Source organism: Silurus aristotelis (genome assembly GCF_946808225.1).
Source record: "Silurus aristotelis genome assembly, chromosome: 6".
NCBI lineage: Eukaryota > Metazoa > Chordata > Actinopteri > Siluriformes > Siluridae > Silurus > Silurus aristotelis.
The window spans coordinates 21,748,581-21,775,690 of record NC_139579.1 but is presented as its reverse complement, the minus strand read 5'-3'; the positions used below and the strand labels follow the sequence as shown (position 1 = coordinate 21,775,690).

At 37.8% G+C, this 27,110-nt stretch overlaps 3 protein-coding genes across 3 annotated transcripts; all 3 read left to right on the top strand.

Annotated features, from left to right (window-relative positions):
- Positions 1-518: 518 nt before the first annotated feature.
- Positions 519-13,335, top strand: shprh (SNF2 histone linker PHD RING helicase). Its single transcript, XM_083545032.1, has 30 exons — positions 519-624; positions 951-1,608; positions 1,793-1,922; positions 2,030-2,248; positions 2,655-2,733; positions 2,850-3,000; positions 3,211-3,307; positions 3,413-3,663; positions 4,013-4,654; positions 5,059-5,310; positions 5,447-5,525; positions 5,613-5,776; positions 6,048-6,304; positions 6,428-6,549; positions 6,648-6,736; positions 6,845-6,937; positions 7,060-7,167; positions 7,240-7,382; positions 7,493-7,666; positions 7,789-7,851; positions 7,982-8,207; positions 9,305-9,442; positions 9,541-9,642; positions 9,868-9,939; positions 10,103-10,291; positions 10,395-10,487; positions 10,579-10,665; positions 10,881-11,059; positions 11,698-11,778; positions 11,917-13,335. Exons 2-30 carry the CDS (start codon positions 1,060-1,062, stop codon positions 12,011-12,013), a joined length of 4,926 nt encoding a protein of 1,641 aa, XP_083401158.1. The 5' UTR covers positions 519-624; positions 951-1,059; the 3' UTR covers positions 12,014-13,335.
- Positions 13,336-14,089: 754 nt separating this feature from the next.
- LOC310728008 (pancreatic secretory granule membrane major glycoprotein GP2) lies at positions 14,090-18,773 on the top strand. The gene is made up of 9 exons (XM_083545033.1): positions 14,090-14,286; positions 14,577-14,665; positions 14,766-14,870; positions 16,143-16,303; positions 16,562-16,697; positions 17,335-17,429; positions 17,924-18,092; positions 18,265-18,379; positions 18,478-18,773. Exons 1-9 carry the CDS (start codon positions 14,208-14,210, stop codon positions 18,648-18,650), a joined length of 1,122 nt encoding a protein of 373 aa, XP_083401159.1. The 5' UTR covers positions 14,090-14,207; the 3' UTR covers positions 18,651-18,773.
- Positions 18,774-19,319: 546 nt separating this feature from the next.
- Positions 19,320-25,989, top strand: fbxo30a (F-box protein 30a). The gene is made up of 3 exons (XM_083543896.1): positions 19,320-19,487; positions 21,092-23,210; positions 23,336-25,989. Exons 2-3 carry the CDS (start codon positions 21,144-21,146, stop codon positions 23,537-23,539), a joined length of 2,271 nt encoding a protein of 756 aa, XP_083400022.1. The 5' UTR covers positions 19,320-19,487; positions 21,092-21,143; the 3' UTR covers positions 23,540-25,989.
- The last annotated feature ends 1,121 nt before the right edge of the window (positions 25,990-27,110 follow it).

Genomic DNA, 27,110 nt, shown 5'->3' with positions numbered 1-27,110 from the left:
GTTAAACATATGAAAAAATAAATACATTAATTTATTTTCATTCATATTCGATTTTCTGGGCACTTACATTTTTCACTGGGCTAATATACATATTATATAGTCAAATATGATAGCGAAAAAGTCAAGAATGTCATATCTATATACACACACATCCCAATTACCTAGTAATCGTATAAATAAATTGTACCCTGTGCAATAACATTAATAATGTTATGACCTGGAATTACACGTGAGCTCAGTGTGACGTGAGATTGCAAAAAAATAAAATAAAACACACGTTTCAAATTCACACGTGAAATTTTTGTGACTTGTCTATAAGGGACTCTCTCTCTCTCTCTCTCTCTCTCTCTCTCTCTCTCTCTCTCTCTCTCTCTCTCTCTCTCTCTCTCACTCTATATTAACTGACCCCAAATTAGTTTTTATTTCCTCAATAATTTAGTACTTCATTAAACAGTGATCTACAGCGCCATCTAGTGGTCAGAACCCGAATACGCTCTCGCGTTGTTTTTGAAGACGTCACTTCCGGCATTTTAAACATGGCGGAGCGCTCTGAAATCCATCACAGCTGGAGCGCTACACAACTAAAATAAAGTGATTTCTGATTCTGCGTAGAAACATAAATAAGTAGGTCAATCTATTATTCGTCCCTTTGATCAAATCGATGCATTCGGTAACTACGGTTAGCTAACACGGTCAAATGTATTGCTGCTGGGTTTTATTGACTGCTTGCAGGAACTCTGGTACTTTCACTGAATTGACCCGATAATCATTTACTCCAAGAATCAAATGTTTTATTGAGATTCATATGTTTTATCGTTTATCTTGACAAAATATGTCCTAATTAACGAGGTTCAAATTTCATATCACGTCTTATCCACGACGAGGTGGTTTGCAATTGTTATTCCTGTGTTCATGTAAAAGGTTTTACTTTCTTAATGTGATTTTTACAGGGTTGGCCATCGGTGTGAGATGCAATTGCCTGAGCGCTTTAGTGTAAGGATCCCATCTACACCATTTGGATTATTTTCTCCAGTCTTGTAGCTTCTTCTGTCATACAACATGAGCAGCAGGAGGAAACGTGCAGCGCCTGTCCGTATGGACGAAGCGGACAAGAATAAACTGAACTGGAACATGCATGAGCATCGCAGGACCGAGGGGGATTTCGAGGACCTTGAGACATTCCCTGAGCCATCTGTGAGCTCTCAAACTGACCATGTTCCTATTGTGAGCAATGCAGAGTTACTCAGCCATTCCTCCAGTCTGCCTGTCGAGAAGGAAGAGGAACCAGGATGCTCCGTACAGGACTCCTCACTAGACACTACTGAGCTGAACGTGCCTTCGGTGTCTACCCTTGATCCAGGCTGGAAAGCTCTGATCGGAGAGTTTGAGCTGTATCCAAAGGTCCCTCTTGAACTTGCAGACAACACTTTTTGCTTGCAGCAGACTGGCGATGTGCTATCACTAAAATTAGTTTCTACAAACTCAGAGGAGCTCACAAGCTGTCCTGTTGTGTGCTCATTCAGTGGATTATCACTGGAGGACTTGGACTGGCTGCAGAAAAGGAAGGTTATACAGCTCTGTCATTTGTCTGGAGAAGGATCTCTAAAGGTATTTGTTTGCGATCGCAGTGTCCCGTGTATTAACTGTCTGCGTATTTAGAGTACAAATTAATTCAGTGTTTGTTGGATTATTATTGAAATATTGTCTTCGTAGTACATTTCGTGAAGTCAATTATCCAGTAAATTGATGTTGTAATATGCACAATCCAGAGATCTTTATGTTTATGGTGCAGCTAAAGCTATTCCTTTTGGAGTCTGGGTTGGGACGACCGGAGTTCCTCAGTGAAGGAAACGGACGCTTAAGAAGAGCCAATCAGCTCTTGCAAAAACTAATGGAACTGTTCTATGACTTCATTATCCCTGGTAGCCTTTTCCACCTATCAGCTGACAAATAACCATCATTTTTGTAGACAACATAAGTTACTTTAAAGAAGGTTGAATCATAGAATTGACCGTATTTTTAATGGCAGAGATAATGGAGAATGAAGAAGAGGAATGTGACACTGATCTGGAGCGACAGAACGTGGAAGAACTTTATGACTATGTCAGACACGTTCACCAAAGAGAAGAACAGAAGCAGAGCTTTGATGTACAGCAACCAGCCCTCATACCAGTGCTCCGACTCTACCAGAGTCAGGCTGTAAATTGGATGTTGAAAAGGGAGGGTTACAAGAATGAAAGCGTCCAAGGTAAATTTATAACTCCTGTCCGTCTGCTCTGTATTGTCTTACTGCAAAGATAAATTTAGCGGAAAAACATCAAACAGCTTTAGTGTGACGTAGGGTAACTTAGTAATGATTTTGCAATAATTCTTCTTTTAAGAGGACAAGTTGGATAAAGCATGTCAGTTAAATGCCCTGCTTCGGGGGTTAAGATGTTGGACTTATGATTGAAAGGTCTTGGGTCCTTGAGCCACTGCTTAATTGTATGAATTATTAATTGCTTGGGATAAGGACGTCTGCCAAACACCATAAATGTAAATAGAATTTGAATAGACTAATGTTTTTCCTTTAATTTTCACTTCTCTATGAATGTATCATACATCGATGAAACTTGCTGCAATATATACCTTTTTGCATTTTCTTTTTTAACCAGAACAAAAGCTCAATTTTCTTTGGAGGGAAGTTATAACAATGTGTGGAAAGAAGCTCTTTTATAACCCTTATACAGGCTGGTAAGAAAGTTTTAACACTATGATGTATATATATCCGTATTAATGATGATATTAAGCATTTTAATGAAACTTGTGCTTACATAATGTTCTGAATAATATTGATTCTTTTTAATTAGTCTGATTCGGGAGTTTCCTCTGGCTGGTGTGGACTGGCCTGGAGGAATACTTGCTGATGAGATGGGGCTGGGAAAGACTGTAGAGGTGCTGGCCCTTATTTTGTGCCACACTCGCCAAGGCCTAAAGCAGAGTACTCTCACCTTACCCGTGGTAAGTAAAATGCATTATAGGTCAGAAGTGAAAAACATTGGGAGACTCAGCAGAAATGTCACACAGGTGATTTAATTGTGAGCTCAGTTGATTGTCTGTGTGGAGTTTCTGTGCATGTTCAGCCTTGTGTCCCCTTGAGTCTCCTTTGTTTTTTCTTCATTAATGTCTCCACATAATGTATGTCTGGTTATGTCCTGTTTTGTTCTCCAGGGACAGTCAGTGAATTACTATATTCCTCCTCCCCCATTGGAGAGACAAAGGATCACACAGTGCACGGTGAAGCCAAGAGAGAAAATCACCTACCCGGGTAGGTGATTTATTAGTGGTAGCAGTATTTAAAAAAAAAAAAAGAAGCCTTTGAATTGCATACTGTAACATTTTATATTAATGTATATGTTCCTGCTTTCAACAGCTGTCCGTGTAATGCTCCTGACTGCCATTAAGGAAATGAAGGTGGGAAAAGGAGCCTCAATCAATGCCATTTTTACATACCTCCGGACTATGTACAAATACAACCCTCTAAAAAACCGCTGCCACATTAAGAAGTCCCTGACAAAAATGATAACGGAAGGTTTAGTGGAACAGGTTAAAGGTCGAGGTTTAGCTGGCTCCTTCAAGCTGGGAAAGAACTACAGAGAAAAAAAGAAAAAACCTGTTAGTCCAGTAAGTGTTCTTTATATTGCAGTGTGTATTTTCATGAAAGCATTTCATGAAAATATTTCATAAGCTTTCTTTTATTTACTTCATTGAAATGCTGTTGGAAATCTAAATAGGTTTAATCATGTCATGACATTGTTTTTTTAAATAGATTAATAATAAATTTTTTGGTTTGGAAAATGTAAATATTTAAAGAATAGTTACATATTTTTTTATAATAGATATAAAATAACTTGTGTTACTTTAAGTGTATTTTAAATATTCTTGACGAATTTATTGGGTGTGGATTTTTTTTGGGGGGGATTTTATTTTTTAAATTTATAATTTAGTATTGTATTGAAATAAATTTTTATAGCAGAAGTCTGGGGACGCTGCTTCCAGGAGAACGTCTCGACGTTGCGCAGGCCAGGAGCAGGAAACAGTTTTAAACTCTGACTCTGAGGAAACAATGTGCAGGCTGGACCCTCCTGTACTTACAGAGGAACCAAAGCAAGAGAATGATTTACAAGCAAAGCCAGAGGTACTCTGTGACAAACCCAGCATTGAGACAAGCCTAGAGAATAGCCAGTCCCCGGTTTCAGGTGGGGCTGAGAAAGCGGCTGTGAATTGTAATGTGGCTAATGCCAAAACAGAGCCGTTGGAGAGTAATACAACTTTTCTAAGAAATTCTCAGTCAGAGCCTTCTCCTCCAGTTCGAGCATCAGTGGTTCCTTTTAATACACCCGATTACAGGTTTGAGTGTATCTGTGGGGAACTGGGCCTTATGGACTATAAAGCTCGGGTGCAGTGCATGAACTGCCTGCTGTGGCAGCATGCGGAGTGTGTGAACTACAAAGAGGAGAACCTGGCGACTACACCATTTTACTGCCCACACTGCCTAGTGGCCATGACTCCTGTTCCCACTGGGGCCACTCTTATCATTTCTCCCAGTTCCATATGTCATCAGTGGGTCGAAGAAATCAACCGGCACATCCGCTCCGCCTCTCTTCGAGTACTGGCAAGTAATGCTTAAATTGGAAATGGTGCTGATAATACACACAAGCTTCACACTTACTCTATATTCTTGACATTCATTAGAGCTTTACTTAGAACAAAAAAATTACTTGATATTGAACATCATTAAGACTGCATTAATATTAACGCAGTCTTAATCTATACGACTATAATGCAGTCTTTCGAATGTGGTTCAAATTTACTAAATGCTAAATGATCCAAAATAAAATTACAGTATGACAAAATTCTGAATACATACAGTGTATATGTTGTTTTGTGCTGTGCAATAAAATAAATTAACTATAGACATTATGATAATTATTAGTGTTTTTGTAACTATTACATTTTGCATAGTTTTCATCTTGAAATTTAATGTGAGTATAGTAAAAAATTAATCGTGTCTCTCAGGTGTACCAGGGTGTAAAGAGGCATGGGTTCATTCAGCCTCATGACCTGGCTGAGCAGGATGTGGTCATCGCCACCTACGATGTGCTGCGTACTGAGCTGAACTATGTGGATCTCCCGCATAGTAACAGCAAAGATGGCCGACGCTTTCGTAACCAGAAGCGCTACATGGCTGTGCCAAGCCCTCTGGTAGCTGTGGAGTGGTGGCGTGTGTGTCTGGATGAGGCTCAGATGGTGGAATGCACAACAGCCAAGGTGACCTAACAATGTGTTGGCTACTGCCATTTTGAAAGGAGTGGTAGAGTTGGAGGAGATTCAAAATGGTTAAAAATGTTCTTTGTATAAAAATAAAAAAATTGTGCGTGACACGTATACTTCCTCTTGTCTTTAGGCTGCTGAGATGGCAATGCGACTCACATCACTTAATCGCTGGTGTGTAAGCGGAACGCCAGTACAGCGTGGCCTAGAAGGTAAGCCGAGTCTCAGATTGTCAGTTGATGTAATGGGATTAAGCTTTACAATTTCTGGACAGTAACAAACTTAGAAATGCTTTGCAGATTTGTATGGACTTGTTTTGTTTCTGGGAGTCGACCCATACTGGGTGAAGTACTGGTGGGATCAGCTGCTATATAGACCATATCGCCGTGGAAATACAGGACCACTTTATAGTGTCATTGGCCAGCTGCTCTGGCGATCTGCCAAAAAAGATGTTATTGACCAGGTTGGTTGTTGATACTGTATATAGTGTTTCCACACAAAAGCTAAATCAATGTCAGCCATGGTTGTGTGACTTTGAATTTTCTGAAGTAGAAGAGTATTGATCTGTCTTGGAGATTTTCCTTGGCATTGTGACCTATTTTGATTGGGCTCCAAATGTACATCTTTTTTGGCGGCAATGCTCGTTGTTAAATTAATACAATCGTTTTTCAACTATTGAATTCCAGAACATTTATTCATAGTAAAGTATTACATATTTTGCATCTTGTTTTCAGATTCAAATCCCTCCTCAGACAGAAGAGATCCACTGGCTTAACTTCTCTCCTGTAGAAGGCCACTTTTACCACCGCCAGCATGAGGTCTGTTCCCAAGACGCTTTGCTTAAGTTGAGGAAGATCTCAGACTGGTCACTGAAGTTGGGCAGTCTGGACCGACGCACGGTCAACACAATCTTGTATCCACTGTTGCGTCTGCGCCAGGCTTGCTGCCATCCTCAAGCAGTTAGAGGAGAGTTTTTGCCCTTCCAGAAAAGGTGAGGGATGCTCTGATTGGCAGCACATCACATCCTGTCTTTGGTGAAACTAGGCAAACGGTTTTCCACCTTCTGGTTGCTTTAACATCTGATATCCATTTTCTGTTTATATATCCTTTTTAGTACAATGACAATGGAAGAGCTGCTGAAGTCCCTACAGAAGAAGTGTCGTGTTGAGTGTGAGGAGGCTCACAGGCAGCTGGTGTGTGCTCTCAATGGTTTGGCAGGAATCCACATTATTAGAGGTACCATGTGATAAAACACCATCCTAGTTCACTCTTTCCATATGGGCATGTTTAAAAAAGTTCCTATCCTGTGTGTTAACACATCCCTGGTTCTGTAGGTGAGTTTGTCGAGGCAGCAGAGATGTACAGAGAAGTGCTTAGATCATCAGAAGAACACAAAGATCGGCTTAAAACAGACTCCCTGCAGGTATTACCCTGCTCTCTATCTCTGTTGAGGTATAACCCTGCTCTATACTTAGTGAGGCATCATTTTCAACACTCTGTTCTTAATGGCATTTCTATGTTCAAAATGTAGAGGCTACATGCGACACACAATTTGATGGAGCTTCTAAATGCCAAGCATCCTGGTATACCACCTACTCTTCGAGATGATCGTCTGAAGGAGGAGGTAAGAAAGGAGATCTGAGAAAAAGCTATTTTTTTTTACCTCTAAATCTTTTACAAATGTTAAACCAAGTAGATTTATACCATGTGACTGATTGAACATTTCGCCATGTGTCTCCTAACTAGGCAGAGCAATTGAAACAACACTACATGACTAAGGTCAGTTCTGAAGTGTCTGAAGCACAGCAGAACCTCCTGCCTGTGCTTCAAAACATCAGAGACCTCAAACACAAGGTAAGATGTTTGAAAACTTGACCTGCATAAGCAAACAAGCACAAACAAGTATCTAATTCAGATCTATTTTAGGTTAACCTGCGCTCTCCCTGGTGGCTAGACGTTATTCAGAAGGCCATTCAGTACTCAGTAGATGATGACTTGGTTGTTCGCATCCAAAACGAGCTTACCTGCAGCTACGAACAGCAAGCGAATAAACTCTCAATGGCTGACAAGTAATTCAGAAGTTGTTTCTCTGAGAATTCTACTTAATGTCATCTGGGTTTGTTTAAACTTTGAACTTTTTCTGTTCACCTATTTTGTGACTTTTTCTCCCTTCCCTCAGGTTCCGGGATGCCCGTGGTCTCCAGTTTTTGCTTAGCACTCAAATGGATGAACTGATGAAATCTCAGAAAATCGTTCAGGATGCTGTAAAAAAACTAGAAGCTCCACCAACACAGGAGGTCATTGAGGAGGCGACAGCTTGTCACCTGAGGCCTGTGCGCCTTCCACTCAACAAGTAAGATCACTTTATTTAGCTTGGGATGGTTTCACTAAATCAGTGAGTGTCTAATAATCATTTTTATACTATGTTTAACTCTAGTGAATTGAGGTCTTTTTTGTTACTGTTTTATTTTATAGCTGTGTATTTTGCAAATCGGACGAACTCTTCACAGATTATGAATCAAAATTGTTTTCTCACACGTAAGTAATAAAAAAAAAATGCATTTGATTTATCTAAATAAATACCTTGAAATCTTTTAAGGGCTATAAAACACTTAGATTTAAACTTAAATATACATAATATTAAAAATATATATGATATTCATCTCAGTGTTAAAGGCCAAACAGCCATCTTTGAGGAGATGATTGAGGATGAGGAGGGGCTGATGGACGACAGGCTTCCCACAACTAGCCGTGGTCTGTGGGCAGCCAGTGAGACAGAGCGCACCCTGAAAGCCATATTGTCCTTTACCAAGATCCGCCGCATGGACCCTGAACTTATAGAGGAGGGCAGTACTTTTATGGAGCTCTTTGAGTTCTGGAAAAAGGAGTACAAGGTTTGAAATTATGTAGTATTTTATTATGTAATTATGTATTCAAACTTAGCACTTGTATGGATATCATCTAAAGCAGTGGCTCTGCCAGTAGGGTCCCGGAGTTCATGAACCATAGCCAGAGGGTCTGGATTTAGAAAAAATAACAATCTGCTTTTGTCAGATCTTATATCAGGACATAAAATTGGAAGATGACCTGTGGTGGTGTTAGTGACAATTAGCTGGCTGCATAGTGTGATTTTGGATATTTGGACTTGGGCATAAGGAAACTTATTGTTTTGAAAGGTTGAATTTATTGAGGCAGGAACATAGTCTAAAATGTTTGTTGAGATTACTGTGATAGTAGACTACAGTGATTAAAAAAAGAAAAAGAAAAAAGATACTCTTTACAACAGATTGGCCATTAATGAAAAGAGGCATAATTGCAGATCTTGGAGGTACAACAGTCATGACTTGGTAATGTACCTAGATATGTGCCCATGAATGTAAATTAGTTGTTCTCTGTGTTCGGAGATCAGCGTGGTAGAAATGGCCTGCATTAGATGTGAGGGGATGGGGTTTAGTGGACAGGTGGTGGGCCGGCTGGTGAGGAGGAGCTTAAAGTCATCAGTGTCAGTGAGAGGTGAGAATAAAGAAAAGTGTTCTATGTGTAGGAGGAGGTTTGGTGGATGTACATGTGCAAATAGAGCTGCTAATGATGCCCAATTGTTTTCAGACAAGATGGCAACATGTTTGGCAGACTGAGATTTAGATCTTGAAGGAATGATGAGGATATTAAGAATGAGGATATCGACTATAGAGTAAACATGTATTTGAAGTTCTGTTTTATTTCCATAGTAGGTGCTTTAAATAGAGGAACAAATAATTAAGTACTAAAATGTTAAGTAAGTACTAATGTCTTTTTGTGCTGGATGCTCTTAAGGTGCCCTGTGTAATTATTTAGAAAAAAAAATCCGTTCCTTACTTAAAATTTGCTTTGTGCAAATGTTTATTAATAATTAATCTTTTTTGACGTTGGTATCTGGTCATTTTTAATTTATGACTACCACCTTTCCATTATATTCACAAATTACAAATATTCACAAAATGTGGCTCCTCAGGTGTTGCATGAGTACTGGATGACCTTGAGGGATCGAGTGTCAGCCATAGATGAGCTGGGTATGGCTACAGAAAGGCTGCGTGTGCGTCTTCCTGATGAGCCCAAACCTAAAGTGCTACACATTATAGAGCCACATGAGGTGGGTAAAATTAAACCTCTACTGTACCACACCTGAACGATATACTCTAACCTTGTTGTAAATAGATGTATTTGTTAATGGATTTTATTTGAGTTTAGGTCGAGCAGAACAGAGTGAAACTGTTGAATGACCGGGCTGTGGCTAAATCACAGCTACAGAAAAAGCTTGGACAGTTTCTTTATCTTACTAATTTGGAGAAGGTAATAAATAAAGATGTTATATGTTCAAGTTTTTTTTTTTAAGATCTGAATTTCGGTATTGTTTTACCATTATAGTACAGTATAATTATGATGGGCATTAAATACACATATTGGTGTACAGGAGTCTACAAATGCCTTTTTTTTTACTGGTGTCTTTTTTGTTTATAAATTTGAATGTAATATTCTAGAGTTTATTTTGATATTTCTACTCAATCATTCTTTCAGTCACAGGATAAATCAACTGGAGGTCTGAATCCAGAGCCATGCCCTATCTGTGCTCGCTCTCTGGGTCAGGAGGTAAGATAACATTGATGCACAAAAATATAATCTTTTTTTACATATATAAACATATTTGACTGCCAGAAGGCAAGAACTATGTTTTACTTTGTAATATGAGTGCATTTGAAAAGCAGTTTTTGTCTGTGCTTTTGGGAGTAATTGTGTGTTTTGTGTTTGACAGTGGGCCGTGCTCACTTGTGGACACTGTTTCTGCAATGAGTGCATTTCCATCATTGTGGAGCAGTACAGTGTTGGCAACCGAAAGAAAGCTATAAAGTGTGCAATCTGCAGGCAAACTACTTCCCATGCTGAAATCTCCTATGTCTTCACCACCCAGGCTGTAGACCAGGGCCAGGAAATTCCTGTCAAAGTCAGTGCCCTTTAATCCTAGCTGTATTCTTGTCTAATTTGGATTTGCTTTGTGCGCAACATTAATTTGATCTCCCCCTTTCACCTGTTTTTTTAAACTGTAGGGAAGCCACTCTACTAAAGTAGAAGCTGTGGTCCGAGCAATTAAGAAAATCCAGATGACTGACCCCGGAGCTAAATCTCTTGTATTCTCTACGGTGATCATTGTTTGAAATCTTTTTGAAATGACCATATGCATATTTGTACAATGGGTATTATGGGGTCTTACTCTGTCCTTTTTCTTTTCAGTGGCAGGGAGTACTAGATATCATTGCAAAAGCACTCTTTGATAACAACATTGAGTTCTCACAGATCAATGGGATTCATAAATTTCAGGTGTGTGAAACTATCACACTTGGCTCTCCTATACCTGCACTACCATCCAGCATTAAAAACTTGAATGTAAAAAATTATTCCTGTGTTGTAGTATGAATGTCATGGCTTTGACCATGTCTGTCTATCTATGTATCTGTGCATAAACAATAGTTAAAGCTGACAATAATGGCATTATTTTCTTCTTCTTCTTCTTCTTTTTTTTTCTTTTTTTTTAGGAAAACTTGAGCTCTTTCAAATATGAGGAGAAGATCAATATTTTGCTATTGCCATTGCACACAGGGTCAAATGGCCTGAACATTATTGAGGCTACCCATGTACTGCTCGTGGAGCCCATTCTCAATCCAGCACATGAGCTGCAGGCCATTGGCAGAGTGCATCGTATCGGCCAAACCAAGTGAGCTCACATACGTAGGATCAAATAGCTGATGGTTTTATTTTTAATGGAAAGAAATAAAAAGCAGTGCTGGCTTTTACAATGTGGAAAATGGACACTGAACTTTGTAGATAAATGTTGAGAGCTTGCTATCACATGTTACATAGAGAAGTTTATTTATCTGTGATACCCAACTAAATGCACCTTTTCTGCTCCAGAATGTGCCATTATCCTTATACCATGTCTATTAAGTACACAAACAGTGTGGACAGCTAACGAATACTTAAGTGTTCAGTTTTCTATTTCAGATATACACTACATATAAATTAATTTCATGGCATATGCTTCTGTATGTCTTTTTAAAAGTATTTGATTTATATTTGATTTAAATTGAAATCTTTCCTCTGGTAAAAATGAATGTTGCAGATCATTGAAATGAAACAAAAATAACAGTTTTGGGGCATCTGAGTTGAACTCCATCTTCAACAAATGAGTGGTTTAAAGGGTACAAAATGTCACTGATTTAAAGTGAATAAGAATCTATTCTTTCGGGCAACATAACAAAATAACAAAACACAAAGATCCTTCACATAACACTAGCTGGCCTCAGATGGCACCACAGACAAGTCACTACATTCTTTTCTGTCTTTGTTTTCTAGACCAACTTTTGTGCACCGGTTCCTGATTAAGTCCACTATTGAGGAACGTATGCAGGCAATGCTGAAAACAGCAGAGAAAAGGTAAGCATGTGCCAAAGGAAGCGTGTGTCTTTGTTGTCTCATTACATTGGGTTAGTTTTGTCTATGTAATTCTTATTTTCTGCCTCTGTTAATTAAATCTTTAATCATCTTTGTCATTTTTTTTTTGTGTACTTCCAGTCACAGTGCCACAGCCATGAAGCACTCGGAGGCATCCGTGTTTACAGTGGCTGACCTGGCTGAGCTTTTCACTGAGGACAGTGACACATTAGAATGAGACTGGTCAGTTACAGCCAGACAGTCGGACCAATGAGCACCACAACCAGCAAGGTGGAACAGGACAAAAGGGACCACTTCAGCACTAATTGGTGTACAAGCTCTTCACTGTTCCACTCCATTTTATACATTGTGTGCAGTTTATATGCTAGTTCCAGTGGTGTGATTTATTTTATTTCTCCTACGTTCCTGTCGTAATGGTCAAGATGGAAAAAGGTGTTTCCCAAGTGGAATTCTCTTCCAAAACATCCTGCTAGCTTTAAATACATTTAAATACAAATTGCAGCCTCAGGATTGCTAAAATAAAACACAACACAAAGGTGCTGTTAAAATGATTGAGACTGCATTACACTGTGGGTAAAGGACAAAACGGCAACAAATGTGCAGTGAAAAGATTGCTGTAGTAGCCTTTTAGTATTTTGAAACTTGGTGCGTGGCTAAAGGTTGTTTTAATTTTTTTATTTATTATTTTTATCAAGTAGACCAATACACATTTATGTACATACATTGATCAGGAGGATGTGTTGTGTTCTTAAATTTCCATGTGTTACAATTTTGTGAGGTGTATCATGGTTGGATTTGTATGTATTTATGAAATAGAAATAGAAAAGCAGTATCTTTCTTTTTATTGTTATGATCCCAGTATTTTTGATGTAATGTGAATTTTGGGACCAATAGTAATTTTTTTCCAATTTTTCAGGCTAACAAGAATTGTAATGACATTTTATTCATTTCAGGTCTGTTTTATTTTTATTATTTTATTTTTCCTATTCTGTTTAGCAGGTCACGTCACCACTTTTTTAAAATTAATTATTGCGCCTACATCTGTAGATTGCACATTTAAAAGAGTCACATCTTAGTTTTATTAAGATAAAGGAAATGATCTCTTGAAAATATTTGTCTCTACAACAAAAATAATAGTTACATGCAATTGCCTGTGGTCTGTGTTGTCTGCGTAATCATTAGTGCAATGATGCACACTCCCCTAAAAGAGTTGCACTAGCGAACGTTTGGGGGAAAATATTCATATTTGTTTAACCTGCTTAAAATATATAAAAATGTTTTTGAAACAATATGATAGTATTCTGATGAGCTGTATTTCTGTATATTTAATTTAGAAAAATGTACATTATGTTGAGAACAAGATGAGAAAAGAAGAAACCACCAGTTTTCCCAGCTTTTAAGAGTTATTTGAGTGAAATTGCATTATCCATTAAGCTTTTGGCTAAGCTTTAATGTTTTAATTTTCTTTCCTTTATTTAAATAAAACTATTGTTAGGGTTTGAGAATAGCTTCTTTCTGAATAAACCAGAGCTTTATAGATGTTTCTGTCTATTTATTTAGTTTCTAATTGTAACCAAACAATATAGAGTGCAGGCTCATGATTCAGAAGAAATCAATCCCAGATTTATTTTAATCACATCATATAAAATGCTTGACCATGAGTTAGCATTACTAAAAGCATCTGAACGCAGTTAAGATAAACTGCAGCCCCTACCCCCAGTTCATGCTCTCAGTTTTCTGTGGCCAGGAGTGTTGCTTTATGTAGTGGAATGATGTGGTTTAACATGATTCAAGGAGTCCGGTGTAGTTTGTTTTACTTTGATAGAATTACTGGCTGTACCACATTTTGTCTGTCCTTGTGATTTTTATGGTCACCAGCTCCTCAGCCAGTGTGGCACTGAACTGCCCTTGAGTCAATGGCAGGACTTCTTTTCATGTAAAAGAGTGGGATTCCTGAAACAGTAAAACTTTTAGCCATGTCCTTTAAAAACCTTGCAGACAAAAGTATGAGACAAAACAGGATGCCACCCTGCAACTCTCCATTCTCTTTATATGATCAACAGACTCGTTATTGGCCAGTGGTTTAGGACATGGTTGTAAGGTGTCTGTTAAGTGGTGTGTCAGGAGTATTTTCAGTCTTATGACCATAAATCGACATGGTCTGTGTTACCTTGGACTCCCCTCAGCATGCCCTATTCATGTGTGGAATCTCATTGTTGGTGTGGACATCAATTCAAGCTGGTGTTTTTAAGGCCAGAGGGAGGCTCCTACTTCATTAGAGCTGTTTTTCGAGGGCTGGGTTAGTACAAGCACAGCATCTGAGTCTGGCAACAGGTTTAGGGAATAGGTGAGACGATTCACAAATTTGGGGCAAATAGAGATCTGGTTTGCCTGTAAATAATTTTTAAAAAATGGCACCTGCTTCAATGACAATTTGGTGTCTCCTCATAATATGGACACTTATTCCAGCTGTACATCTCGAGGAAGAGGGTGAGTTTATTTTCTCTAAATGGTCCAATGCAATTACATTTTAATTGTTTTATGAAGGTTAGATAACGAGGTGATGTGTAAATCACACCCTAATCCTTAGACTTCTCTAATAAAAATCCTGAAAAATAATAGTTGTCTTGATGTCTTATAGATTGTAGAAACCAGTTCAATAAATACAAACATATAAACATATAAAGCAAATAAAGAAAGGGAAAATAATAATGTGTAAATAATGAACATGTGCACCTGCTGCAATAGTAAATGAATTATTTCTTTCCCCCTCCAAATAGAGCTTAATGAAACTGTTATATGCACCAATGAGCAGATCCAAGTGACCATTCCAAGTGCTTTTTTTCTTAACAAGGATCCTCCGGTGTTTGTACGTTTTCTCTTCAAATAACCTATAAATGTATTTTAATACATGTATACTTTTTTATTGCTCATGTATGGTGATGATAATGTCTTTCTTCCTATTGCAGATTTGGGATTTGCATCTAAATGACCCAGAGTGTCGTGGTGTTGAGACTGAGAATGATTATGTCTTTACGATCAAGACTAATCTTACAGATTGTGGCACCATCATGGTAAGCTTATAAATTCTCAGTCGAATCAAATATATTGATTATACTATCACATTTATTATTTATGATCAAGGAAATTAGTTTCTTTTCCAAAGGAAGTCTGTGTGCAGTCTTTGAGCTGTTATTTTTAATACATATGTAAAAGTGTAGACAGTAAAGAGAAGGTCTTTTATATTCTATTAAGACTTGTTTAGTTACACTGAACACTTTGAGTTTATAGAGGAGTATTATGATACCTTTGTTAGATATATTTTTTGTTGTTTTTTTGCATTATTTAGAATAAAGATAATAACATTTTGAGAGGCAAAACAAAGATGAAATACTGATTATTTTTCATGCATCACATGCTAATCTGGTGGCTTTGTTTTCCCCTGAAATAATTGTTTTATGATATGCAGAGAGGGAATGAGCAAGCGTTGCTTCTTTCCCTTAGGACTGGATGGCTGAAGTGCATTCAGAGCTTGAAGGGGAGGGCTAGTAGCCATGCTGCTTTAAATTACCTTGATTTATATGTAAATGATGACTGTGTTTTCAACAGAAGTGAATAGGCTGACCATAATTCAGTGTCACACTTTGTACTCCCTTTTTATTCATCCCCCTAAACCATCTCATACAGTTGTAACATTACTCGGAGGATGGGTTTTACTCTGGCAGGATATAAATCTGCACTTGAGACTATGAGTATCATTGAGAGGCTCAGTCCGAATGCACAGAGGCATTTCTTGTAAAGCTAGCAAAAGGTTAACACAGTCATGTCTGTGTGTGTGGGGGATGAGGAGGAGGGGTATTAGGCTTAGAAAGCTTTTCTCATACTGTTTTGTGGCAAGTGGTAAAAGATTAGATATTATTGAATGAGGCATTCACATAAAGATTAAAAAACAACAACAACAATTGATATAATGACCCACTTCGAAAGCTTGTCTTGCAGCAACTTTCATTATGCCTATGAGTTTGCAAACAAAACCAAATCTTTTTATTGGTCAGTCTAACTCCAGTAATAATCTAAATAAATACCAACATTTAAGATATTACTTTACTTCAAAACTAAAGACTAGACAGGAGGGTGTGTTGTTATGGTGAAGGACTTGTTTACAGACATGCAATAAAACTACAGGAAGGGGTGGAGTTCTCTTCAGTAGTAAAATGGATTCCTTCAAATAAATAAATAAATAAATGAATAAACAAAAGATTCTTACTATTAATACTACTATCTACATAATTGGTCTGAATCCTAACTATATTTTCTGTCTATGTTTTCTTTTTTTTTACCTGCAGGCATCTGATGAGTCATACATCATGTTCACAAACACCATTCACAATAATGAAACAGATGTCATCACTAGAAGTTATGTCAACATTACATTCGGATGTCGCTACCCTGCAAACTACATGGTCCAGCAGCCTAATGGAGAAAATATGATCCGAGTGGATGTTAGGTGATTTCTTTAAAACAGAAACATGCACACTATGTATTTTTAGTCTGATGCTCCTTGGATCCAGACCATAATTTGCACGTAATTAATGTTTAACCATTATTATTGGTTAAAGCTTAAATGACACATGAATTTGCTTTTCTTGCTAAAGAAGAGAGGTAAATAATGGTAATTATGAGGATTATCTGAAGTGTCTGTTACAATATCCACTAAGTGTCCTTCAGCATCCTTTAGAGCTCTTTTAACATTCTCTTTTTTTAGGACGATTACTTTGGACACAGAAGATGGAAATTTCTCAGTGTCCATGCTGCTTTATAAAGATGAGGAATTTGAGGACAAATGGACCACTGTTCCCTCTCTAATGCTTGATGACAACGTTTATGTGAAAGTTTTCATGGTTTGTATAAAAATAATATCGCTGGCTTGCAGTAAATTATAGGATATTATGAATCTTGAGAAGAGAAGATATTTATTTCTTCTTCTTTTTTTTAATGGAGCCTGGGACCCATTTCAAATGAGCTCTTCTGTTGAATATTCTAATACTGCTGTATGAATATTGATAAGCCTCCTTTTCTCCCCTTCTTTGCAGGTAATTAAACATTGCTTGTTTTAGGGAAAGTTGGCCATTGTCGACCACAGCTTCGGCAGATGTTAGACTTCCTGCCTTGTCCTATGTACAGTAGATAACTCAAATTTAATTTAATCTTAATAATTGAAGATATTTAATATTTAATTAGTGTCTATAGTAGAAAGCTTTAACTTAAGATCATAAACTATTTAAGGAATAAGTTAGTGTCTAATAAATTCACAAATTGCTAAATGTCTGACTCAATGGATTATGATTTGTAGTTCAGATTAATTCACCCATCATCTTATCTGAGCAAATCTGAATCCAGTGTTTCCATCTTTGCTTTATCAGACCCTTGGCAGATACTCTTGTTTACTCTCAGCCTCTTTGGAAATCTTATGACTGCTTGGAACAGTGTTTGCTCAATAAGTTATTTACAAGAGTGTTTGGAACTCTCATCATACAGATACCAGCTAATCTTGTGCTCCGAGTGGACAGATGCTGGGCCACACCGAACCAGGATCCATACAGCAACATTCAGTACACTTTCATCAAGGAAAGGTTTGTGTTCATATGTGTTGTTTATGGTCAGAAGACATGTTGTGAAAGAATCCAATAACAAAACAACATGTATGACTTGTGTTCCTGTGGCTGTAGCCTTAGCATTAGGCATTTCACCATGGCAGCTGTGCCTGCCCATGATAACTCTTATTTCACAACTTGCCATCATTAACATCTGCCAAAAATGTTAAACAACTGACTCTTAGGCCATATCACTGCATGTGTTTTTGACAGTATATAATACTTATAATAATACTAGTAATGATTAGAATATAATTACATTGATATAATAATTAAGTTATTTATTATTATTTTGTATTGTAACAGCTTCCATCAGTTTTTTAAAATTCAGAAGCAAAATTATGTAAAATTATTTTAAGATTGCATTTACCTTATAACATCTAGGTTTTGAAAGAAGTTTTGAAATTTTTGTTTATATTTAAAATATAATTTAGTATAAAATAACATGTACATAAGGGTTTTTTTTTTCTTAGCTGTCCAGTGCTGACGAATGACCAGACACTAGCTGTGATGAAGAATGGACAAGGCCCAGAGGCTCTGTTTAGGATCCAAATGTTTAAGTTTGTGGGCAGCTCCTACACAGACATCTTCCTTCACTGTAACGTCCAAATCTGCCACAGCAGTGCAGGATCATGCCGACCTGTGAGATCCCACTCTATATGCCATTCTGAGATCATATGTTCCACCTTCACAAATACTACACCATCAATTTTAAATGTTTTATAGATAAAATTAAGAAGGATGAACACACTAAATCAGTTTTATACAAAAGCCAACTAAAATAACATAATTTTTCTCCTTTTTGACCTAACAGAACTGTTCCACCGAGGATGCTTCAGCTCGCATACGCAGAGACGTTGCTCTATCCCACACCGTTTCCTATGGACCAATAAAAAGACGTGAGGTTCCCACTGACAAAACCATTCTGAGTAAGTTTTTACTTCAGTGTTTTTAAGGTCAATAAAAGTGCATGTGATCTAATCACTCTGTCAGGCTCGTCCTGTTTAATTCAATGTCTCTGCTTTAGATACAGGTACACCCTCACTGGAAACATTTGTGCTTGGAGGTTTGTTGGTGGTTCTACTGCTCATCACTGGTGTGTTTGGAAGGCTGTGGCACAAAAGCAAACGGTCTTATCCTACCCAAGAAGCCCAACTCACCCTGTCCAACATCCACCACATCTCAGAGGTGGCTAGCTAAGCCGGGGTTCACAAGAAAATACCTCTTTTACCCATACAGACACAAAATTAAGTATGTATTCTGTACATATAGAATTAGTACTATAGTACCTTGCTTTGATTAAAATAGGGTTAGTATATACATATAGTTTTTTTCTGAAAAATTTGTTAGATGTGCATTTATTTCCATGATTCTTTAATCTGTTGTTTTTATTTGCTGTGAAAAATATGGCTTTGGATTTTAATACATTTAAAATAAAAATACTTTCATATACATATTAGTTTGTGTTTTATATACTTGGCTGTTTGTTTACGAAAGACTATATCTAATTTATGCAGTTAATGCTGGTGTGTAAATTAAGTCCCTAGATTATTAAGTCTTTTCCCTAAATCTCATCCATCTCCACTATCCTGAAACACTGTAGTTGCAGGTATTTTCAATGGTCTTTATTCAACTTTATGACATACTTAACATTTTTTTTTTACCAATTTATATAGTACCATATTTAATATACATGTTATAACGATTTTATAAAAATCGGACTATTTCAAGGTCTATCTTGAGGCTTATGTCAGTTGGTTGATGCTTTTCAGCAGGTGTATCTGCTCATTAAATACTGCTTTGCAGAGGCGGGGCTTCGTTGTGGGGGGCGGGGCACATATGACATATGAAATTCCCTCCCCTTCATGCATATTTAGTAGTTTTGAAGTATCAACCGGTCAGTGTAAATAAACCCAAGGACCCACGAACAGAATTAGTACATTGTGTAAAGAGCTCACTTTGTTAGCCTGTAATTAGGAAAAGAGTTTGAACTACAGAGTTATAATTAATTTAAAGTGCTCATGCCATATTCTCGCGGTAAGTAACGCTACTTTATTACTTACTAACTAACTTGTTAGCTAGCTAGCACATCTTGAGGAAATGTCCAGGCTGCTAGTCGTCTCATTGCCAGTTAACGGCTAATACCTCAGACTAGCACGGATAATGGTGTTACCGAATAACATTGGTATCAAAACGATCGCGAAATACGTTTAAAATACTTTTAATTAAGTATTCAGTCTGGTTGTCTTTCATACCGAATGCCACAAGTGCTTAATATAAGCAGGCTTCTCTGCTAAAATTAGTTAGCATGACTAGCCCCGGCGTCTGACACTCATTATAATAACTTGTATCTAATTAATAATGCGGAGGAGACCGTGTCGTGTTCGAGTAGAGAGATAGCTTTACAGCCAATCCGTGTTTATTGTAATTTATTGTGATATAGTGGTATAGTGTAGATAGAGTGTAGCCGGTTAGCTCTTTAATATGCTTAGTCAGCCAGTGACTGGACTCACATGCTGTCCCGGTTTGCTGAGTAATATGTCCTAAAAAAACTAAGCCAGGTTTTATATAGACGAATCAAGGACATTTTAGTTCGAGTGACTTGTTCGTACATGTTAAATTGTACTAGCCAGATAAAAATTTTGTTTTTATGAAAACAAAGCCAACTGGACCACAGTGTTAGAGCTGTCTGTTTCGTAATGTTTACCCACTGCTGCAGTCACGTGCTTGGGCTGAAAGACAAGTGGCAGAATAAATACATATCGAACTCGAAGCTGTTTAAAACCCCCGCCTGTGTTTATCATCAGACTGAAATAAAAACATAAGGAGGAAGATGTTTCAGTCTAGGAGACCATAAAGAAACTTAGAATTGTTTATGATCAGTACCAAAAAAAATTAATGGCATGTGAAAGAGTCAGTGGTATCAGTCTCTTTTATTGTTAAATTTGGTTTTCTTGGCACACATGTTGTAATATGTGTTTAAATTAGTTTAAGTTACAATGAAATTATAACATTTGGATACTTGGTCTGAAGCAGCTTTTTCCCCAGAGTTTGGATGATGGCATAAAATATGCAATTAGCCTGAAGGCAGATTGTAGTTTGTACAGACCTGCTAAAGCCTTTAGAGTTTGACAGCAAAGTAAAAATTCTGCATTTATATTATTCACTGATGACCTCATAAAGAAGTGTAGTTATATTAGTGGGTAATTTGTTGGACTTCTGAACAAAATGTGATTCTGAAGGTCGTTAGGTCAAATCCCAGCACTACTTGTCTGTTCGGCCCTTGATCTGGTTTGACTTGCATAGTACCTGTGTTTATAAAAATAACCAAATTCAGCTAAATGGGTATTGAGCTATACAGTTGTATAACAGGGGGTGTTTTTTTTTTATTGTAAGCTGTATCTTCCCTTCTATAACAGACTGCTCTGAATTAAAAGGTCATGTTTCCACTGTGCCAGAGGCAATGTAACTGTGGAACCTAAGAGGTGTTGCTGTTGTGAAATTGCATTACACAGACTTTCAGTAAACATAGCTGCATAATACCAGAGAAATACACTACGGCCATCATTCTGGCCGCTTTACATGACCTGTTTTAATTTGTATGACCTGTTTTAATTCAGGCTCTCTTTATCTGTTTGCAGGTAGCCCCTGAGACAAAGCCATACTGAAAAGATTCTACAATTGTTATACATAATGGAGGAGATACACATTCATTGCCAGAATTGTGTGAACAGAAGATGCATGGTAAGACTGGAGACTGGGGTTTCGTGTGACCTCATGGGGTGTCCTCTTGTGTGTGGGGCAGTTTTCCACTCATGCAAAGCTGATGAGCACCATTTACTCTGTCCATATGAAAGAGTGCCTTGCCTAAATAGTGGTTTTGGATGCCCCTTCATTATTGCCAGAATGAAAATGGCACAGCATCTGGGAACATGTCCAGCCAGTGTTGTGTGCTGCACCATGGAATGGAACCGATGGCCTGTTAGCTATGCTGATCGTAAATCTTATGAAAACTTAAGTAAGGAGGTTTATGATGTAGAACAGCTAGATATGGCATTGGCCCTACAAGATCAGCGTATGCTACTTGAGTCTCTCAAAGTGACCACCACTGTGGCAAAGACAGTGAATGAACAAAATGGGGAAAATGAGCGATTCAACTCTAATACTGAAGATGCAGACTTGAAAAACGGACTACTTGAAATGGATGGTGAGACATACGATGAACTCTACAAGGCATCAGTGGAAACCAGCAGAAATTTGGCAGCAGCTCTGGACATTCTCAGCAGTGCAAACAAAGGTATTGACTTGATCATGGAAAACCTCAGCAGTAAGAATGTAGATAAAAATGGGGCTTGTTACAGTGGTATAAACGGGAATCATTGTACAAAAGAAGATAAACTTGAGCTAATGAGGGAAAGCGACACCGATTCGGAGTGTGAGTTGGGAGCTGTAGGTGGAGTAGACTGTGCTTTTCCAGTAGATTTGGATGAAGATGAGAGTGAATGGAGGGAGCAAAGTGCATTTGAGCTTTCTGATGAAGAAGAGGATATAAATGGCAGTGTGAACGTTGACAAACATGGATTTTTAAATGTAGAGGATAATCAAAATCCTGTTAGACTTGAAATGCATGTGGAGAGACCTGTGGAAAATCTGAACAACTATGCAGTTGTTAGGCCAATGATGGCTTATCATTCCATGCCTTTTGTAGCACGACAACCAGAAATGGCTTTTTCACATCAGTTCCCTCTACCTCCACCCATACCTCTGCCTGATTTAGTGCAGAACAATGTTTTACACCAACTCCCTGTTGAAATTGAGGACCGGTGGCTAGAACGCAAGTTGCAGAACCTTCAAGTGCTCAGAGGTATGAGTGTGTTTACATGTAACGGACGCAAGGCTCTACTCTCCAGTCCTTATTTGTTTCGTGCTAGGATGGAAGACAAGGCAGTGGACACTTCTGACCTAGAGGTTGTGGACGATCCAATTGGCCTTCATGGTATTGACTTGATCACTGCTGCTTTGCTTTTCTGCCTTGGTGACTCCCCAGGAGGAAGAGGCATTTCAGACAGTCGTTTTGTGAATGGGTATCGAATTGACTTTGGCACACAGACTTTTTCCTTTCCCTCTGCTGTATTAGCTACCAGCACCATGGTGGGTGATATCGCCTCAGCATCCGCTTGTGATCACGCCAGCCCTCAGCTGTCTAACCCCAGCCCATTCCACACACTCAGACTGGACCTGGTGCTGGAGTGTGTTGCTCGTTACCAGACCAAGCAGCGCTCTATGTTCACATTTGTGTGTGGGCAGCTGTTCCGCAGGGACGAATTCTCCTCCCATTTTAAAAACGTCCATGGCGACATCCATGCTGGACTCAACGGCTGGATGGAGCACAGGTGCCCTTTGGCTTTCTATGGTTGCACCTACTCTCAGAGGAGGTTCTGCCCATCTGTGCAGGGTTCAAGAATTATTCACGACCGGTACCTGGGTTCGTTTGGTGTGCAGTCTGGATTATCCGAACAGCCAATTAAAGTCCAGTGCCACGAACGCTCCCACTGTGACCCCCTCAGCAGCTTGCCTTTTGAGCTACTGCAGCATGTCGCAAGTTTTTTGGATGGTTTTAGTCTGTGCCAGTTATCCCGAGTGTCTCTTACCATGAGAGAAGTTTGTGCTAGTCTGCTAAAATCACGTGGTATGGTGGTTTTGCTTTGGGCGAAGACAAGGCGTGCAGATGGATCTTATTCGTGGCAGATTCATGACAAGGCAAGTTATGTTTTTTCTTATAAAGTAAAATAATGTTAGAGTTTCTAAGCCTATTGTGCTCATAAGCCTATTGTGCTCATAATATTGCGCTTCAATAGAGTTTTTCCTCTGAATGTGCCTCTTAGGTATGGAGATTTAGCACAGCTTTTGGAACAGTGAATGAGTGGAAATTTGCCAACATTTCCAGTATGGCTGATCACCTAAAGAACTGCAAGTTCAACACAGTGGCCCATCGAGAGGAAGCTGTCCCCCTGCCATGCATGAGCCACACCAGAGAACTGAATAAAGGTGGTCACTCAGCATGCGCCATGCTCAGGCCAGTCTTATAGTCTGAGGTGAAAAGAAAATGAATGTTCTGCTGTAATAGCTTTTAGCGTGATATGAGTGTGAAGTTTTCATTTAACTATACTAAGGTTGGTTGTTTTTTTGTGTTTGTTTTTTACTCTGTAGTATCATACAAATTAAATTAAGCAGAGCCTTAATGTAAATATATACTTATTTACATTCATTTTCTAATAAAACATGCTGGGTTTATATTTATTATATATTCAGTTGTCCTAATGGGCAAAACATATTTCGAGGTCAAGTCTAATGCCAAGACAAATAGTGATGAAAATATTTTTTTTTTAGGAACGTAATAATGTTAAAATTTGTCCTCAGTACTAGATTGTATCTACAGGCAAATAAAAATAGGGGTTTTAGAGATACAGTATGTAGCACTTGAAGTTTATTCTCAAAAATGAATCGAATGTCACTAAAACCTGCAATGTTTTGATGTCAATATTTAATGGGGTTCTAAATATACACTAATCTGTTACATAAAGCAGTATGTATATACACTCAGTCCATTATTTTTTTTTTATTAGAAACACTTGCACTTGTTTATGCAATTTTCTAAAAAGTAAATTAGGTAGAAGAAGCAGAATACACTGGACCATGCACATTCAATACCAAAATTAGACCAGTGATTAATTATTATTATAATTTTCTTTTTTTGCACAATACTGTGAAAAGAATTTAAAAGATCAGAAATATTAATATAGTCAGACCAGCTTGTCTGACACCAACAACCATGCTTTGGTCAAAGTCACTGAGATCTCATTTATTCCCAACTCTCAGGTTTAATGTGAACTTGAATCAATTGACCTGAATGCGTGTGATTTTGTGCATTGGGCTGCAACCAAGTTTGTTGATCGGATAATTTCAGGAATTTATAGGTGTTCCTATTAAACTGGCCAGTGAGTAAATTTCAGTGCATTTTGATGTTGATGGACAACTGCATTTCTGTCGTAATTTCTTTCTTGACAAAATGAGCTGTAATGATAGCCTGCCGGACAGGTCTAAATCATCTGCTATTCAGTTAGCAAAAAGTTTTTTTTTTTTTTTTTTTTTGACAAATCACTAAACACATGTGAACAACACATTTCCAAGAGTTTGTCTAGTGTCTCTCAGGGTTTTAAAGCTGAACAGGGTGAAAAGAACAAACAGCTTAAAGAAATGATGTCCTAATTGTACTTGTATATTTAATGTTGAGTATACAAGGTAAGAAGGGCTTTACAGGTACTGGAGTGTCAGTATTAAAAAAAAGAGCAAAAATAAGAAATCTGATGAGAATTTTTTAGTAGAAAGAATTAGAGGTCGACTAATATGGGTTTTTCTCTGGTCGATGCCGATATTTAGAAATTAGGGCAGCTGATGTACGATGACGGGTTTTTTTTGCCAGATTTTCTTTTTTCCCCGCTTCATGCCATAAAATCTAATTAATAATTAATTAGACACGATACAGAAAATTGCTTAAACATTTATTGAACAACACAACCCTCTCTAATCAGTGCATTGGTTGCCAGGTTTTTGTGCTCAGGCCTACCTGTAGCCTAAACTACAGCTGTTTGAAGGCCCACTAACAGTTCCAAAAATGATTCTCATTTTCTCTCCAAAAGTATCATCATATTTTATCAATAAAATAAATAATGCTAGATTAAAAACGGATCTGGCTTTCTGAGTGTTGGTCAGCTTTAGTTTTTTTCTGTACCATTGGCTCTGGTCAGAGGGCATCAGCTGTTTCTCGACTGATTCTGTCGAATCCACCTGCTGGTATGAGAAAGTTATGTTCTCTCATGCATGCACAGAACATATACGCATTTGTTGTCTCAGACACGCCTGCCTATTAATCTGCCTAATTTGCAGCACAATCGGCCGGCCAATCAATCGTTCGACCTCTAGAAAGAATATTCTCACTTGCTCGATTTTGGATTGAGAAGGCTGATAAGTCTGTTGAATTTGTTACTGAGCAGTTGAAACATTTTTGTTTTTAGATATCTTTACTTTTAAGCTTCTTTTAAATGAGAGTTGAAGTGTGCACATTTTGTAGCATGGTTTTAGCACACAGCTGTGAATTAAAACAGCTTACAACAATAATTCAAATTGGTTGCCAAAAGATGTGCATGGGTTAGCATTGCTGCCTTACATTTTTAGTGTTAAATATTTTGCTATGGATAAAATATTTTATAGCATTATATTTCATGTTGATGTAATAAACCCAATGGGGAAATTTACTGCACTTTGCTAAAATTTTCTGACTCTTCATGCATGTGATGCCTGATGCTGGAAATATCAATCTTTGTCTATTTGTAGTTTTTTATTTTTGTGTATCATATATGACGTTTTTTGGAAATAATTTTAATACATAACAATTAAACATAATGTTGATTGTAGATTTAATTGTGTTGGAAAAGTGTGTTTGTATCATTTGTAATAAATATAACCTGTTCTATTTCTATGTTCTGAGGATATGTTAATTAGCAATTTTGTTTCTAAGCCCTAGACCTACATTTGATAGTTTCTCAGTTCACTTATATCTTTTAATGGTTTTTTCCAGAGCATTTAAAAATGAACCCAGTACTTCTGATGAACTTTTAACCCAGAAAGAAGTCTTGTAAAAATGGGTAATATCAGGGGGTGAGAAACATTTTGATCAGTGAACATGACAAATAGCTACAGAAAATATATTGTGAAAATATTCCAAGGAACATCCATATAAGCAGTGTTTCTTTATTAGCACTAGGTGGCGGTGGCGCTTTGTGTTTCATCGCTATACTTTCTGGGACTGACTGGGAAATTAGTTAACAGGGCGTTTGGAAGTTAAATCAGCAGTGACAAAGCTGAGAAATCAATAAAGCATGCAGGGCTGTATGACTGCTACAATAAACCGAAAGGTTTCACTTCATATAAACAAAAGTGTATTGAGCAGATAGTGAAGGAGCAGTGAGCCAGAGTGCCTTTGTTAATATCAGGTTACATAAATAAACAGTCTTAATTGATGAAGCATGAACCGAGGATTGAATTCTGAATTTAACTACTTCATTGCCAGTTCTTTAGAAATAGCATTTAATTTGAAAGCGAGATAGAGAAAAGGTCAGGGGTTCTTACACTGAATCACATTATCCAGCTGTAATAAGGCAGCTTCTGTCTGAAAGGGCACTCTGATGAATACAGCTTCAAAACCTAAATATATTTGACACTGCTCAAGCTAAATACAATGTTTAGACGGTGAGTCATCAATAGACTGATTAATCCGGTGGACAGGTCGACCAAATACTTGATGCATGGCAAGCCCTTACAATTTCATTTGCTAAGGTGACTCACTACAATGAGATTATGGAGTATCATGTGTCTGAGATCTTGCTCAGATTACAAACACAGAATATACATTTTCCAATTGGATTTCATTTAAACAAGGACGAGGACTTTGATGAGTCATTCCACTGTTTATGATCCTTTGTTTTCTCTGTTACACACTGAGAAAAACCGCTGGCGACCAGGATAAGTGTAATCAAATAGCACATCCTCCAAATGATCATGCCGAGCGAGCAAACGAGTTAATACGACTGTGCCTGGCCT

What these genes read in the sequence shown, in the direction of transcription:
- shprh (XM_083545032.1), top strand. Translation starts at nt 1,060, where the DNA reads ATGAGCAGCAGGAGGAAACGTGCAGCGCCTGTCCGTATGGACGAAGCG. An exon ending in CTATGACTTCATTATCCCTG is followed by an intron (nt 1,923 to 2,029) that starts GTAGCCTTTTCC and finishes TTTTAATGGCAG; the next exon opens with AGATAATGGAGAATGAAGAA. An exon ending in ATGGGATTCATAAATTTCAG is followed by an intron (nt 10,666 to 10,880) that starts GTGTGTGAAACT and finishes CTTTTTTTTTAG; the next exon opens with GAAAACTTGAGCTCTTTCAA.
- LOC310728008 (XM_083545033.1), top strand. Translation starts at nt 14,208, where the DNA reads ATGGCACCTGCTTCAATGACAATTTGGTGTCTCCTCATAATATGGACA. An exon ending in TACACTTTCATCAAGGAAAG is followed by an intron (nt 17,430 to 17,923) that starts GTTTGTGTTCAT and finishes TTTTTTTCTTAG; the next exon opens with CTGTCCAGTGCTGACGAATG. An exon ending in GTGCAGGATCATGCCGACCT is followed by an intron (nt 18,093 to 18,264) that starts GTGAGATCCCAC and finishes TTGACCTAACAG; the next exon opens with AACTGTTCCACCGAGGATGC.
- fbxo30a (XM_083543896.1), top strand. Translation starts at nt 21,144, where the DNA reads ATGGAGGAGATACACATTCATTGCCAGAATTGTGTGAACAGAAGATGC. An exon ending in CGTGGCAGATTCATGACAAG is followed by an intron (nt 23,211 to 23,335) that starts GCAAGTTATGTT and finishes TGTGCCTCTTAG; the next exon opens with GTATGGAGATTTAGCACAGC.